The sequence below is a fragment of the Pseudorca crassidens genome, chromosome 1 (genome assembly GCF_039906515.1).
Source record: "Pseudorca crassidens isolate mPseCra1 chromosome 1, mPseCra1.hap1, whole genome shotgun sequence".
NCBI classification, from domain to species: domain Eukaryota; kingdom Metazoa; phylum Chordata; class Mammalia; order Artiodactyla; family Delphinidae; genus Pseudorca; species Pseudorca crassidens.
The window spans coordinates 173,474,069-173,490,647 of NC_090296.1; the positions used below are offsets into that span (position 1 = coordinate 173,474,069).

Consider the following 16,579-nt stretch of genomic DNA (forward strand, 5'->3'; position numbering starts at 1 on the left):
ACGGTAAATGCCTGCAGGTGAGGTATTCTCTGCCTCCGTGATTCACCGCTGGGTACCACAACTGCCCCTCCCTCTTTTTCCTTTAATCTGGGAAGTGGGTTTGTCAAACACTGGACTCCCTCCTGTCGGGAGGGATTGACAGCATTTCCTTGCTTTGCTTTGGGGACTGAGTCTGCCGATCAAATAGCAGATGGCAGATTCCTCAGAGCCATTAAGGAGCTTGTGACCATAGGAGCTTCTTAGATACTCCAGGTCACTGCCTTTGCCATGCTGATTGGTTTTCTGGGCCTCCTGGCGTGGTGCCCCTGATGGGGGGCGTGGAATCCCTCCTGGCCTGTGAGCCAGGTAAGGAGGAAGGCTGCTCCTGGCTGTACCTCGTTTGAAGGGTGAACAGGGTTCACCTGGCAGGTTCGGCAGAATATGTCACCCTGGCAGGGGGAATGCCAGGTTCAGGGGACTATAAGTGGAATGTTTGCTGGAGTGTGAATGGCAAGGGTGTGAATGACAGAAATGTATCTGTGGAAATAATGTAAGTGAAAGGACCTTGATATCTGTAAAATGTCCCACAAGTCTTGATTGTTGCTATTATTATCTCTCGAGCAGTGTTGTTTTTAGGACCAAATGATAAAATATGTAAGGTTCCTTCGTGAGTTGGAAAAAAAATTATCTAAAATGTTAATTACTTAAAGCTTGATTGTGTCAGAGCAAGGAAATGGAGTTTCTTTTGACGTCATCTTCTAAGGACTATTTATGAGAATTCTGCATTCTTTTCCTTCCTCTCACCTATATTCACAATGGCCTTCACATCTAATAAAACATGGTCAACTTCCTGATCACTGCCGACTAGCTCCCCATGGTTTAATTTGAAAACTTCCAGTCGTTTCTGGTTGTTGTTGGCTGTCCATGCCACCTACTATTCATTTAAACTGTTTCTTCAACGTGGGCAGCCGTAGGCACTGAATGGATGCTTGAGTGTATTGGCAATTGCGTCGATATTATGGTCTGTTAATCAGTTAATTCAGACACATATCCATCTTTGTTCAGCATAAATGCTGAGGGGAACGTGGCAGAGCCAAGTTTGTTTGTGCTCAGGGCTGGGGGGACGGGTTAAGGCAATTTAATGGCATCAAAGAAAAGGTGTCTGATTCCCTGGGTAAGAATAAGAGGGGAGGCTGTGTACTCTGAAGGGGAAGATCTCAGTGCAACTGGGCTCATTCTGCAGTAATTAGCATCCTTCATCTGTGAGTTCTGTGTGTGTCTGACCCACAGTTTCTGAGACCCGACTGGGCCTCCCAGGCCAAAGAGTCAGAATTTCCACTACCCAAGAATGAGTGACTCATGGGGTAAGATCCTTCTGGAGAACATCTTCTTCCTTAATCAACACTTGTTACCAAGAAAAAAGAAGGTGGGGGAGATGGGTGGGAATCCAGTTATTTTCTCTTTCCCTTGGAAGGGAAAAAAGGAGACTGAGAACCGACAATATTCCTCCCAGAAGCTGTCCCTGAATCAAAGCTCTCGTGTTTCGGGGTCTCAAATGCTTCTGTGAATGAAATTTTGGGGGTGGTTGTGTTTTGCCCCTGGGAGCCTTAGCTGATAACAAACTTCTGTACTTGAAAGGGTTAACCACAAGTTTACTGCAGAATGTCAACCTGATGAAAATTAAAGGTTGTCAGATAAGAAAAACAAGGGGGATAGAAATAGACCTGTGTTTTTTCTCTGAAATCGAAAAGCAGTTTTCCTTCAAATCTTTGAAACCCATTTCTTGGGACGAAATAATGTTTTTAGTAGAAATGTGCTACGTTGGTGAATCCCACCCACTGTCCCACCCATTCGGGTCTCTAACAGCAGCTGGCCACGCTGACACGGACCCTAAGTGTGGCAGGCACCCCAAATCCACGTGTACAGAGCCTGGGGGGACCCGGGTCAGGTGTTGCCAGCAGGAACCCACACCTGCCGCCTCCACTCCACCTCCCGGGGATGGCCGCCATCCCCCTAACTCCGGGACACTCTTCTTCACGCCTCAAGAATCACACTCAGTTTTAAACAAGACACACGTGTGTGCCGTTTGGATTCAATGTTTGAGGCCCCCCGGCCCCCCCAAATTCGTATGCCGAATCCTTACTGTCCAGCGTGATGGTGTTAGAAGGTGGGGCCTTGAGGTGAGATGAGGCCATGAGGGTGGAGCCTCAGGGGTGAGTTTGTGCCCCTGTAGGAGTCATGAGAGAGCCGGCATCCTCTCTGCTTCCAGCCATGTGGGGACACAACGGCCCTCCCCCAAACCCCACCACGCAGGCCCCCTGATCTCAGATCCCAGCCTCCAGGAATAAGTGAGGAATGAAGTTCTGTTGTTCTGAGCCCCCCAGGCTTTGGTATTCTGTTAGAGCAGCCTGCACAGACATCACCGTGCGTTTTGGATGGGGATCAGACCCTTGCGTGGAGAATGTCAATCCAGACATGGAAATGGAGGCCACAGACTGCCGGGAGGGGAAGGTTCTTGGTGTTTTGGGAGCAGCCCTGATCTGCTTGTCCACTGTGACTCGCTTAAGTCGGGTTCAGGGTGGACAAACAGCAGCCTGAACGTATTTCCCAAATCCGCATGTCGGCAGGCACTGCCCCATAAACAGAAGAAGGATGAGGATGTGTCAGAGTGGGCGCGTGATGGGGTGGGTGACACAGGGTCGGGAGGAGGTTATGTTAAGATCGTCGATTAAATGAGACCCAAAGCCCTCCCCGGTACTCCAGGGACTGGCCTCGGAAAAGCAGCCTCAGCTGAAAGGCTTTTGATGAATTCAGTCTGTGGACTCAGCCTGGGCTGTCCTCCCTCAGCCGGCACTGAAGGAAACAGGCTCCGTGTTCCCCAGAGCGCCCTTTAAAGGACCAGCTCTGCACCATTCCTGCCTTCCCTAAATTCTTAGGTAGCACCGAAACCCGGCCCTCTGCTCAGTGCCGTAGGTGGGTGCTGTTCCTTTCAACAGACACCTCAGGCTTGACGACCACAGGTGATGGTCCTGCAAGGGGCATTTGTGTCGGGCTTCTTACAGAATTTAAACCCCAGGTGGCAGCGCTTTCCCAGGGCATGGGAACTTAAGACCTGTTACCATGATTCACTGGGAATTGCTTTGCGCTGAAAAGGACAGATGGGACTCGCCAAGGATGTGGTAATTGTAGCGTGAACTAGATAGACTTCCTTCTGTAGTGTGAACTGATACCTTCAGTCCTGCTTACAAATGGACCGGATGCAGGTAGGGGAGCTTGCCGGCCGCTGGGGGGCTGAATGGCTCGGTCAGCACAGGGCTGAAGGGATGACTTTTCACTCCGCTATAGGATGTTTATTAAGCCGTAGAATGTGGGGACAGAAAGGGGCTTAGAGACCCTCCCTATCCATCTGCTCGCATGCTTAGACAGTGCCCACTCTGTCCAAGGTGTGTGAGACATTGCACACCGGGCACTGATCGGGGTACATATATGGACCTCTCTGGTCCTCACAGCCCCCTATGAAGTAGGCTGTTAGGAATATTCATGACAATTAATACAATGATTATTATATAGTACATTATTATAATTAAAATATTAAATGTATAATAAATTGATATACAAAGTACTACAGTATGATTAATATAGTTATAAATAAGAAACATTTAAATATGATTAATTATTACATAGTCATTCTTACTGGCTCTGTGTCATACGCGATGGCAGTGAGGCCCCGACAGGGTCAGTGACCTTCGCGGAGTCGCACAGCTGGTCGGTGTGAGGCCAGCGTTTGGATCCGCAGCCTCACAGATGGAGGTGCTCGTGACCCCGTTCACCCACAGTTTCCTCCCTGTGTCTCAGCTGCATCCTGTTCATGTGGCCACTGTATGCTCTGACCGTCCCCCGCCCCGTCCCACATGTGTCCTGCATGGTGGGAAGGCCATTGTGGGCATCTTGGGGTGGGGTGGGTGCTGGAGCTTGAAGAGCAGATGCTGGGTGCTAACGTGCAGAGATCATTCGGGCTGGACTCTACAGGGACTGGGGCTTCATAGGGAGTGCCAGCCAAGGGAAAGGAATAAGGATTTTGCCCAGGGTTCCTGGGCAGCTGGGTGGATAGTAGTGTCTTTCACTAAAATGGGAAATAGAGGAGGAAGACCAGGCCTGGGGCCACAGCTCTGGCTGTACTGAGTTTGAGAAGTCTGTGAGACAGCCCTGTGGAGAGGTGCTCTGGGCCTTGGCTGTGCAGATTGGAAGCCCAGCAAGCCATGTTTACTGAGCACCCACTATATCCTGGTTACTGTAGGCAGGCCGTCGCGTCCCACTTTATACCCACAGCAACTGAAGCCCATGGAGGTTAGAAGAACCTGCCCATGACCAGCTCCCCACTAGGTCACTCAGCGCCCTCCGGGGCTGCACCCCCTCCCCCTGTCCCACCTGCCGTCATACGCACGGATGCCAGAGCCAACGCTCTAAAGCCCAGACTGCGTCCTTCCCTTGCCCACGCCGCTCTGTGGTACCCATTCCTCCCAGGATACAGTCGAAGCCCCTGTACTTGGCAAGGCTCCATGACATAGCTCACAGCGCAGCCTCAACAGCCTCCACCTCTGCCCCCCCACCTGAGCTCTCCAGCCTGGTGGACTATGCTCTGTCTTTTGTCGTTAACCTTGCTCACGACTTCGCTTCCACCTTCTCTACTTCTGCTTGCCCTGCAGGCCTCCCTTGCTGTCACATTTCTCTGGGAAGCCTCCTGGACCTGTCTCTTTGGTTTTGGGCATTCCGCTGCACTCCCAAGCTACCCGCCATTTCTTTACACAGTGCTTGCCACACCGTGTCCATCAGATGCCTCCACCCTGCTGGAGCCTGCAGAGAATGGTACCCAGCGATTGTTTTAAAGGAAAGGAGAGTCACACAAGTCCAAACCAGGATCTGAATCCAAGCCTGCAGAATCCCAAATTCATGAGCCCTTTCTGCTCTCCCAAGGTGCTTTCCAGTTGGGAAGAATTCCAAATAGGCCGACGAGACGCGGAAGATTATAAGAGGCGAGGATGCCCCTAGGCTTTGAAATCATAGGCGAGGAAGCTACGGTTGCAGAATAGGAGACCTGCGGGCTGGGGTGCCTGGAGCTGGGGGGCCTGATGTGCAGAAGACATGCAGATGGTCCAGGTCAGAAAGAATATGGGATGCCAGGCAGAGGAAGTGTGCCCCACAGGCAGCGGGGAATGATTTGAGCTCTTTGATCTGGGGAAAGGCATCACGAAAGTTGTTTTCAGGAGAATTAATTTGGGGATGGATCAAAGAGTGACTTAAAATGAGACCTGGAAGGCTTACCTAAGAAGCCCAGGGGAGTTAATGAGACCTGTCGACTGTGTGCTTCCTTTGTACAGGGATGGAGCCGGTAGCTCGCCTCCATCACTTTCTTGGGCGCGGGAATGACTGCTTCACAACTTCAGTCTCCTCATCTGTAAAATGGGAATGATCATGGTGGTACCTGACTCACAGGGTCATTGTGAGGCTTCTGTGAGGTAACAGGTGCAGCGCACACACTTACTCTCCCAGGAGGAGGAGGGCGGGAGGCTGAGGTGTCCTGACAGCTCTGCTCGCAGACCCTCTGCACAAGCCCACTGCAAACTCAGGCTGGAGGAGTGAGGTTAACGAAGCCCTGGGAAGAGGGAAAGTGAAACTTGATGGCCAGTGAAAGGCGTTGAAAGCCAAAAGTGAGATAAACAACGACCCGTTTGCACATCAGAGCCGAAATGCTCACCCTTTGCGGTACCCCGTGCTCTCCTGGGTGTCAGCAGGGTGTCAGCGGAAACTGCCCTTTTATTTTTAAAAGGTTTTGGGGTTTGTAATTTTTTTTGTAGTTGTTTGTTTTGCTTTCCACTTAAAATAAGGAGTTTTCTCTTCACAAAGATCCTTTTATTCTAAATCAGGCTCTGAACAGAGGTGTCACTACCACAGGGACCGGAAACGGATACCACATTCAGCTGGGTGTGCAGGCTCTGGCGGGTTTCATCAGCCGGGGACGCCGTGACAGCCCCGGCCGCAGCCAGGAAAGATGCCAGATGCGCAGCCTCCCCCGAAACTCCCGGGAAACTCACAGAGCCCCGAGGCAGGAAGAAGCTGACGTCAACTTAGCCTTCGGGGATTTCAAGCAAAACTCTTAGAAATGATTCCTCTGCCCTTTATTTGGTATCATGATCTTTCTCTGAGGAGATGAGCCAATTTGCTCCAAGGACCTCATTTCATGAAACTATGTATATGTAGTTATACACACACATATATACACATATTATATACACGTGTGTGTGTATATATACACACATGTACATATATACACATAGTATATATATGTATGTGTATACATACACAAACATGTATACATATAAACACATACTATATATATATATGTTTTAAAGAAACACTGTTGCTTTGCTTTTAAGTATATAAGGTAACTGGACTGACTAGGTTCCCTTCATCTCTTCCTTGGAGAGGAAGGTCCTTCCTGGGCGTTTAGAATTGGGGAGTGGTTCACACTCCGCTGAGGACATGCCATCGGTCAGCACTGTGTATAAATGGTACTTCTGCAATACCTGGGGGCTGTGGGAGCCATTAGTTTCTTCTTCAAGGAATGTAACTACTCCCACCTGAAATGTTCCCACTTTCTTGGTCAGGGACTTTCTCAAGCAAAAGAAAGCTTCTGCACATCCTCTATGTTGTTATAAATTCAAAATCTGTGGTGTTTGATTTTAATAACTTCAGTAGTTGATAATGACCAAGTAATGCTCTCAGCCCTCCTTTCTGTCCCAGATGTTAGTGTAAAGGTGAGGCAGTTCTTGATTCAGTAGGTACGGGGAGGGCTTCCCTGGTGGCGCAGTGGTTGAGAATCTGCCTGCCAATGCAGGGGACACGGGTTCGAGCCCTGGTCTGGGAAGATCCCACGTGCCGCGGAGCAACTAAGCCCGTGCGCCACAGCTACTGAGCCTGCGCGTCTGGAGCCTGTGCTCTGCAGCAAGAGAGGCCGCGATAGTGAGAGGCCCGCGCACCGCGATGAAGAGTGGCCCCCGCTCGTCGCAACTAGAGAAAGCCCTCGCACAGAAACGAAGACCCAACACAGCCGAAAATAAATAAATAAATAAATAAATAAATAAAGAGGTACGGGGACTCGTATAAGAACAAACATTTGTCTGTGTGTTCCATCCACTCTTTCTTTGTATTTGCATTTTAGATCTCAGCTTGTGTTGGCATTATCTGTGCAATATATTTCTCTCCTGCTGGATGGTGTGTTCCTGGAGGCCAAGGACTGGGTTACATTCATCTCCTAACCCTGTATCTGACACATAGTAGTTGCTCAATAAATATTTGCCGAATGAATGAATCAACAAAGGAATGAAGCAGTGCCTGAATGTGATGCCACAGGCGAGACTGTCCCCCTCCACCCTCCTGTGTCCCTCCTCCACCTGTCACACCCATCCTGTCTGTCTACCTTGGCAGCAGTGTTTTCACTCTGAAAAACTTCACAGCAGAGAAGATTGCCACCATCATGCCTCAGAGGCACACCTGTCCTCACCTTTGTTTTCTTATTGCTGAGGATACAAAAAGCAGCAAGACTTCTGAAGGAGGTATCTATTTTGGGCCCAAACAGAAAAGAGTGGGTGATTCTGTGGGCAGAGATTCCTGAACGTGGTGGGGTTGACTCATGCCCGGAGGTGCTCAGAATTTCCTCTGTTTCGTGGGCGTCTGGGGCAGACGTGGCTCGACTCGAGTGCTTTCTTTCAAGCACAGTCAAATGCAGGAAAGACACCCCTAGCTGCTGTTTGGGGCGTAGAAGGAGGGGGAGAGCGGGATTCAGAGAACTTAAGTCTGCAGGGGCTCTGTGTGCCTGAAGAGGTCACCTCCTAGAGGAGATGGAGGGATCGCTGCTGGGCATCTGGGGTCGGAGTCTGTAGGAACAGGCTCGTTCACTTACGCACAACCAAAGCAGCAGCGGACCTCTTCAGAGCGGACTCCACTTTTAAAAAAGTGAAATTAAACTTGTTTACTAACATGGGTTCAGGAGAATCATCAAGAACGAGGGCTCTGCACCACTGCAGCCTGGTTCACATCCTTGCTCCCCACCCCGGTTGTGTTCCATGGGCTAACTTACTCACTTCTGTGAGCCTCAGTTTACCAGGTGCAAAATGGGGGTGAGAGCAAGGCCGACCTGATTTTCAGGATTATTGGAAGGAACACTACGTTTTCACATAATGCCTGTAAGAGAGCATGTAGGCTGTGAATATTAGCTCTTGTTATTATCATTCGTGTTTAAAATGTTTCTTGAGGAGTTCCCTGGTGGTCCAGTGGTTAGGACTCGGAGCCTTCGCTGCCGTGGCCCCGGGCTCAGTCCCGGGTCGGGGAACGAAGGTTCCACAAGCCACGCGGCATAGCCACAAAAAAAAAAAAAAGTTTCCTGCAACAAGGCTGAAGGCAAATAAGCCTCAAAGGAAAAAGTGGGTACTGGGATCAGGGTTTGTGCCAGGCCTGCCCCAGATAGCCGTCTGTTCTCCAGTTCACAGCTTCGCCCACCACTCAGCTTTCTCTCTCAAGAGGGCCTCCTGAAGACCAGCGGGCTTTCCACGCTCTTTCTTTTAAAGGAATCAATCGCCTTCATAGCACTTACTTTTTATTCTTTAGAAACCTACTTCTCTTTCTTCTTCTTTTGGGAAAAATTATTTAACTGTTCCTAGCCTCCTGATGCCAGCCTGGCCTTTCACTGCATCCAGAATGATTGGAAAAGGGGGGAAAGCAACCCAGGAAGCAGGTCTGACTAGTCTGACCCAGGCTATTCACCTTACTTGGTCCCTTGTGAGCTTCTGGTCACCCCCCACCCATGGCATCCACACTTAGGTGCCTTAGTGTTTCTGCTGCCTGAAATCCTCCTGGGTACCTGACGCTGGGTTCAGAGTGCAGGCACCGTGGCTGATGGAAAGCCGCGTGGCCAGGGTGGGTGGGGGCAAAGTGTCACGTGGGCGGTCAGGATGGAGGTCCCAGAGCTCTGGCCTTGTGGTGTGCCGTTGGCCAGGGCTAGGTCGGGGCACAATTTGGATGTAGGGGAATAAGACCCCGGACTTCTTGACTGTTACCCAGAGGTGTCATGTGGTCCTGGTGATGCTGATTCAGTGACCCATTGTGGGAATGAAGTCTACGAGACCCCAACAAGGTGTGTAGACACTAGAGGATCAACATGAGAGGAGGAGAACACAGGTGCTTCTTGTCGGAGCAAAGGTACTAGTTTTTATCAGATCATCATTAGCCATTTGAGCCTCATCTTGCATGCAGCCAACACAAAATATGAAAGAGTTCGTTCGGGTTTTTCCGTACCATCTTACGGAAAACCCCAAACAAACATTTTGGCCAACCCAATATTTGAAATATGCGTCATTTGTTTTGTTGCTCTCATTAACACCTCAATTTTCAGTTGTTACTCAAGGAGCATGACCCACGTATACAACTGTAGCAACATCATTAGGAAACACCACCCTCCAGCCTCTTCTGACATTCACAAGCACAAGCTTAGAGCCACCTTCTCCAAGAAGCCTTTCTGAACGCTCTGCGAAGCACCTTACCCTGCTTTGGTCGCTGTGGCATGTGTCAACTTTGCTGCATACCACTTTGTAATATTTGATCTTGTGTCTTTCCCAGACTGGTTTTCCCATTTTACTTGCAAGTTCTGTGTGGGGTGGACACAGCACACATTTCTTCTCTCCTGTGACAGCCTTGCTACTCAAAATGGGGTTAGGGCATTAGCAACATGGGCCTCACAGGGAGCCTGAACCAGAATCTCAGCCCCCATCCCTGACATCCTGAGTTAGAATCTGCCTCACAACAAGCCCCTAGGTGATCTATAATAGATTAAACTTTGGGAAATACTGTGCTAGGGCACCTATTCCTAGTGAATAGAAATAAAACAATGGAATTGGACCAACCATGGAATCATTATTCTGTGGATTTCAATCCTAACCGCATCTTGAATCATCTGAGGAGCTTAAAAATAATGTTATCCTTATGTCCGATTCTCATCCCCAGAGAGTCTGACCTAATTGGTCTTAATTGGTCTTGGGTGAGGCTTGGGCGTCATTTGTTAAAGTTTCCCAGACGCACACTTAATGTGCAGTTCATGCTAGGAACCACTGCTCTAAATACATTTCCCAGTTGGACTTGTGTTTTCTCCCCGATGGAGGCAAATCCCAGAGTAACCTCCAAACAAGTCAAATAGCCAAAAACTTCCTGAGTAATCTTAGAGTGGAAAATACCTAGAGATGATTCTATTATTGTTTTCCCCTAAATGGGTGACTTATTTGAAAGCCTGAGAGGGGGAGGGATTCAGTGATGGCTGTTGACTCGCTGGCAAACACTGCTGCCTCCATTGGCAAGTCTTCAAGGTGGGAGTTGCTCAGCAGATGTTTTATCTCCAGTCTTAGGCCAGAAGCAGTTTGAGAGCAAAGACCTTTTCCATCTTGGTAATCCTAACGCGTGGATGGATGGATGGATGGATGGATGGATGGATGGATGGATGGATGGAAGGAAAGATGGGTGGATCAATGAAATGGATGGAAAGATGGATGGATGGATGTCACTGAGAGTCGACGTGAAGACCTAAGGGGAATATTGGACTGGAATTTGGGAAGCCTGGATTCTGGTCCTGGCTCTTCACTTTTCCTGCTTGCCTTGTGTCCTTGGTACCTTTTTCTTACCATCTTGTCTAGGCACCCAGGCCTTTTAGGCTGCTTTTGCCAAGCCAACTATAGCTCCCTTACCAGGGAGCATAACTTCCTGTGTCTCATCCTCTGTGCTCACAACTATAGCTGTTCAGATATTAAAGAACCTCATTGGAGGTCCTTCCTGGAGACCCTGGTTGATAGGGAGGCTACAACCCTAAATATTATCCTCAAAATTTTGTGCATAGGTACAGTTTTCTAAGGAGACAGTTAACAGCACTCATCAAATTTGCTCAAGGACTCACCACTCAAGAAAGATTAAGCCAGATGGAGTCTTGCTATCACTTTGTTCTTCCTGTTGGGAGATTCAGGATGTATGTATAGGAGTGACAAATGAGGTCTGTCTTTATGTGGTGAGGTTCTATGGACCATTTTTTTTGCCCCCTTGATAATACTTGGGGCAACGGCTGACTCCACCGAAGCAGAACTTCCTGAAGAAATTACTAGAAAGGGTGGCCAAAGAGGGGATGAGGGAACTCGTTAAGGGTCTCCAATCTCTCTTCCCCTGATACCTGCCTGGATGAAGAACAAGAGAGGAGAGTGTCTGGAAGTTTAGATACCCCCAGTGGCTTCAGAGGGCCCCTGGGTGGGCCATGACTGGTACCAAGGTGACACACATTGTTAGCCTGGAGAGAAGGAATCCTAGCTTCTAAGTCCAAAGGGATCAGAGGCCATTCCTGCCTGGCTTGGGAAATCTCTACACCACTTTTGACAAATTTTCATTTAGGCTCTGCTTAAACACTTGCATAGAAAGGGAGCCCAGGGGTTAATGGAGAGGAAAAGGATAGAGGAACTCTTTACTCTGTTTGGCTGTTGGACATTCACCAGACTCGAATAAACCCACAGTTCAAAGTTTTACCTTTTTTTTTTGGCCTTGCCACGCAGCATGTGGGATCTTAGTTCCCTGACCAGGGATCGAACCTGTGACCCCTGCATTGGAAGTACAGAGTCTTAACCACTGCACCACCAGGGAAGTTCCCAAAGTTTTACCTTTTCAGCGGCATCCCCCACCCAGCCTCTGTCACCTTTCCACTCAAGTCTCCTTCCTTTTCTGATTCTCACTGCCGCCTAAAGTCTGGGGCAGGGGAGCAGATGATGAACAAAAGCCAAGATCCTCTCCTAAAGCCAAGAATCTACTGGTTTGCCATCTGGGTGCTCTTTCATTTGAAAAGTATGAAAGACACATATCACTAATTTCACTTTCTAGGAGGGGAAGTTAAAACATAGAGATTGGAGGGCAGCAGAGAACAACTGGAATTCCACCCCATCCATCTTCCCAGCCAGCATACGCGCCCCTCTGTGGCTCCCCTGACGTGGCTGGAAAGCCTTGACCACTTTCAGGGATGCAGGGCTTATAGCTTTTTGAAACAATCGATTGAATTAAGGTCCTCTTTCCTTTTGTCATAGGGAATGGCCTCGGATAAAGAGAAGGAGGTTCCCACTCATGAAAGACCTCCCCTGTGAGAAGCAAGGAAATCATTTGAGGGCAAAAATGCCCGAAAAGCGAACAGCAGGAGCCTCACCCAGCAGTGAGAAGTGTTTTTGCCTTGACGATTACAACCTCGCCTGAGTGCTGCGCGGTACCTTCCAGGAGTTGGAAATAACCTACAATGATACGTCAGCCTCGGCACTTGGGCCTGCAAAGGTCTCTTAACCCAGACCCTGCTGTGTATGTCTTCGGTTTGGAAACTTTTTCATCCAAAAGTACGCCGGCTTGAAAAGGCCTTTCGACAGAGCTTATTTTATTTCCTGTTCAGATTTCTTGACATAGAGCGATAGAGCTAGAAGTCAGTCTCAGGATCAGCTCCATCAACCTTTTCATTTTGCAGAGAAACTGAGGCCCAGGGAGGTATAGAAATTTGCCAAAAATCACGCCCTTCACCTCCTCCAACGATGGTCGTTCGGAGGTGCCTTGGACCACTTTCTGTTCCCTGCGAAGTTCAGTATCCCTGACTCTTCTATCCACTGACCTCAGGTGACATGGCCCCCCTTCCCAAAGGAACTCTGTTTGTTTTTACAGTTTCTACTGATCATTGGAAATGAAGGGAGTGGGAAGTGAACTTGAATGACCACCACATTGAGGGCTAGCCTGACTTAAGGGTGACTGTCGCTATGATAGGAATGACTTCAACAAGAAACAACACAGAAGCCTCCAGACTACTCAGGGCTTTTGCCAAAGAAGCTAAGAAGTCTTCTCTTCGGATGAGTGAAGTTGAGGATAGGAGCTGTAGAGCTCATCAGCTGTCCTCTATAGCATCTCTAGCTGACTGTCCGTCAGTGAAGTCAACTCTTTTTGGTGTCTTAATTCTCTCAGATCTCAAAAGGAGCAGATGTACGGGTGATAAACAGAACTGCCTATTTAAGACATGCTGTTTTTAAAGAAAGTAGCAACTGTTTCATGAGGTACTTCCTAAGTTTACCGAAGCCCCATATATATATATATATATATACATCTTCTCCAAAGTACATCTTAAAGATGAGCAAGGAAACAGTGGTAATAACACCTTGGGATCTAGAGAAACTGAATGATTAAATATGAAGAGTTAAACATTTTGTGTTTTAATGATACATGTGAAGATGGAAATTCCAGTGTGGGCAGTCATCTTTACAAGAAAGGATAATTAGACAAAAATATCATCTTAATGGTTTTCTGCATTGTTTTTTTTTTTTTTGAGTCTAGGGCATGAAGATTTGATCACAGAATTCCTAGAATGAAAGAAAGATGATCAAGGCATAGATAAACTCTCAGAATTTCCACAATGCTGAGAAAGGCACCTTCAATAACGTGCCTGTTGGCAACATCAGGAGAATTCTCTTTTCAACCACATCCCAGGACCCAGTAATACAGAGACTCAAAACACTCACGTTGACTAATACATCCCCTGTCACCCATCACAATTTTAAATGGTGGCTTTGGAAATTTTCAGACTGAAAATCTGCCTTATGAATCAGCTAGAAATTGCATCTGTTGACAGTCTGATTGATTTCGTTAGCAACTCTCCCTTCTGAGGAATAAAAAGATTTGTTTATTTGAAGACTGGGTTCCCCTGGGAGGAAAAAGCCTGAGATGAGATTATTTCTCACCCTGGAGTGGTTCCTAAGCCATATGTGGATCCCAGAAACTCAGCCCGTATCATTCTCTTTAGCTACCAAGTCCTCACTTGCCTCTGGATGGGACCATTTCATGCCCTGTCTGTGCACTTACTCTGTCTACGGAATCATCTCTGTAGAGCTTGGACCCTGTCTGCAGGGACCAGAAAGAGCACATGGCTGAGAAAACTGGGCTTGAGTCCTGGCTCTGTCACTTCCTGTGTGACCTCTGAGTTTTGAGGTCTTCTTCATCTCATGGGTTGGTGACATCCACCTTGCAAAGGGGCTATGAAGAGGAAAAGAAGACTTACATGTCTGGCACATAGAAGGTACTCTATAAATGGTCATTTTTACTTTCTAGTAGTCTTTTATTGACTCCCAAATGAAGTTTAAATTTTTAAACTTGTTACGAAGGCCTTGGGTCATTCATTTGACGCCATCCTACCTTTCCAGTCTCAATCCCCAGCAACCCCACATCCCCGTCCAAGGCTGGGGGCTGTTCCCTGATGCTCTGCTGTGTCTTTGCCCCTGTGGGCCTCTCTATCTGGAATCTCCGCTCAGGGAAATTCACTGCCCCCTCAGGGCACTTTTTGCTGCTGCTTTCAGGAAGCTTTCCCTGATATACCCCTGCTCCCCTAGATCTTATCCCATTCCACCCATACTGTTGTTATTATATCTATGCCTTTCTTCCCCTTACTAGGTTATATGTCTCTTAAGGAGTGAGGCTATGTCTTGTTCATTTTAGTATTTCCTACAGTGTTGAAAAGGGGAACAAGACGTATTGGATAGATTTTTGAAGAGGCGAGTGTATGAAGGAGGCCTCACTGCTACAAGACCATTCAAATCTTCAGATAAGTCATCATCGGCTGGCAATAACACGCGTTTACTTGAAATGTGTTTCCCAGAGATAAGGCATGATTAACTGTAAAGACTTTTCTGTTCTGGCTTGGCTTGACCTCCCACTTTGCAAAGACCCTGTGGAGGTAGAAATCTCATTATGAGCCTTCCTAAAATCACGCCCACTTTTCACTTTAAAGTAAAGAAGATCCTACTCCTGGGTCACTTCACAGCCCAGTGACTTGGTCATTTCCCCTAAACAAGCAAAAAAGACTCCTTATGCATCACCCTGTTTCACTTCTTAACGTATCTTTCTGTGACCACTTAGCATCATTATATATCTAGAAACGAAGGATATAAAATCATAGACTCTGATATCTTACCTGTTTTCCTGCATAAGCAAGGGAAGATGTTATTAGAAAGTTCACACTCAATTAAGAAGGAGGTTTGAGGTAGAAGTTGGTGGTTTCTTATTGCTTAAAAAAAAAAAACTGACAAACCCTTTTGAAAGGATGAAAGGAATTCAAAACTTTCATATATATATATATATATGTATATATCCACACACATACATACATGCATATATACACATAAGAACATAAGAATTAATGTTCTGAGAGTGATATGCTTATTTTTTTAAAACTTCTATAAAGTTACACATATAAGAAACTTCCTAGGTATTATTTCCCAAGACAGTAAAAAACAAAGTATACATCCTTGAGGCTTAACTCTTCCGAGATCTTAAATGATCCCAATGTTTCACATATGAGTTAGTAATGTCTGCCAGACATTCACCTGGTCTTAGACTCCTAGTAGATTCTTAGTATTATCTTACAGCTTTGTGGGTGCAGTGGAAAACTGAATTCAGTGGAAAATCCAAGTTCTTGAGGACTCTGCTCATTAGTATGCTAACATTCAAATATCACATCACCCTATTCTTCCCAGAATCAGCCGTCAAAGACTTTGAGCGACAGAGAGCCCACCGTTCCAAGTTCTCTTTATAGGTCGGTGATAATTGAGGCATAAAACGGGCCCCCGGTGGGCTGTGGACATAGGGATAGAACCCAGGATTCAACCCCCTTCCCCGTACTTTCTACTTAGGTGCCTCTCGGATTCTGTGGCTGGGGAGAGTCGACATCCTTAGCCTTCCCAGGACTCCGAGGACACCAGTGACCCCTTACCTGTCACGCAGCCAGGTACGACGATGAATACGAAGAATCCCCACATCAGCAAGCCTGGCTCCATCGTCCGGGCCCCTGGGATCCGCTGCTGATGTGAGGGCCGGGAAGAAAAGGTACTTCTCTGCAGAACGCTGGGTTTCCTTTCAGCCTCTTGCTGGCGTCGCGCTGGGAGGCTGGGGAAGGATCAATCCGCCCAGGTTGTCATCCTCTCTGGTCCATCCGTCTCTAGGACAGTCAGCACTTGCTCTATATAAGTATTAGCCTGGTTTGTTCAGTCAGGAAATCGTGCCTACCACTCTCTTCTCTAGTCTCAAATATAGGAAGTGGTTTTAACCAGCTTTTTTTTTTTTTTTTTCAAGTTCAGTTGCTGGGAGGTGTGGGCCGGGGTTGGTGAGAAGATTGGGGTTCGTGTATGAATCCTTTCTTCAGCGTCCCCCTGAAAAGGGGAGGGAGATTCCCGCTGCCGTTGAAGGAGGGTGAGCAAGCACTTCTTGGCAGTGGTCTCAGCTAAAGTTTCATAAACTGGTGTCACTGTGAAACTGAGGTCCTTCCCCAGACTTGCAGCTCCCGGAGGAGTGGGCAGGTGCCACACAAGATGGGGGGCAAGGTCATGCCAGGAGTGTGGGGGAGCAGTCTCGGTCCTGGACGGGAATTTCCTAAGGCTGTCTGACCACGGATCCCTTTAAAAAGTCTAGTGGGCATCCGGGTGGAGTCTCCATACTCAGAACTCATGAATACTCTCCC

General features: G+C 47.8%; 1 protein-coding gene across 1 annotated transcript in view; it reads right to left on the reverse strand.

Moving 5' to 3' along the window:
* IL2RA (interleukin 2 receptor subunit alpha) overlaps positions 1-16,130 on the reverse strand; it is a 45,886-nt gene extending 29,756 nt beyond the window's left edge. Inside the window, exon 1 of the mRNA XM_067700603.1 lies at positions 15,836-16,130. Within this exon, the coding sequence (XP_067556704.1) occupies positions 15,836-15,899 (64 nt within the window). The 5' untranslated portion in view covers positions 15,900-16,130. The remainder of the gene's footprint in view (positions 1-15,835) is intronic.
* Positions 16,131-16,579: the final 449 nt, after the last annotated feature.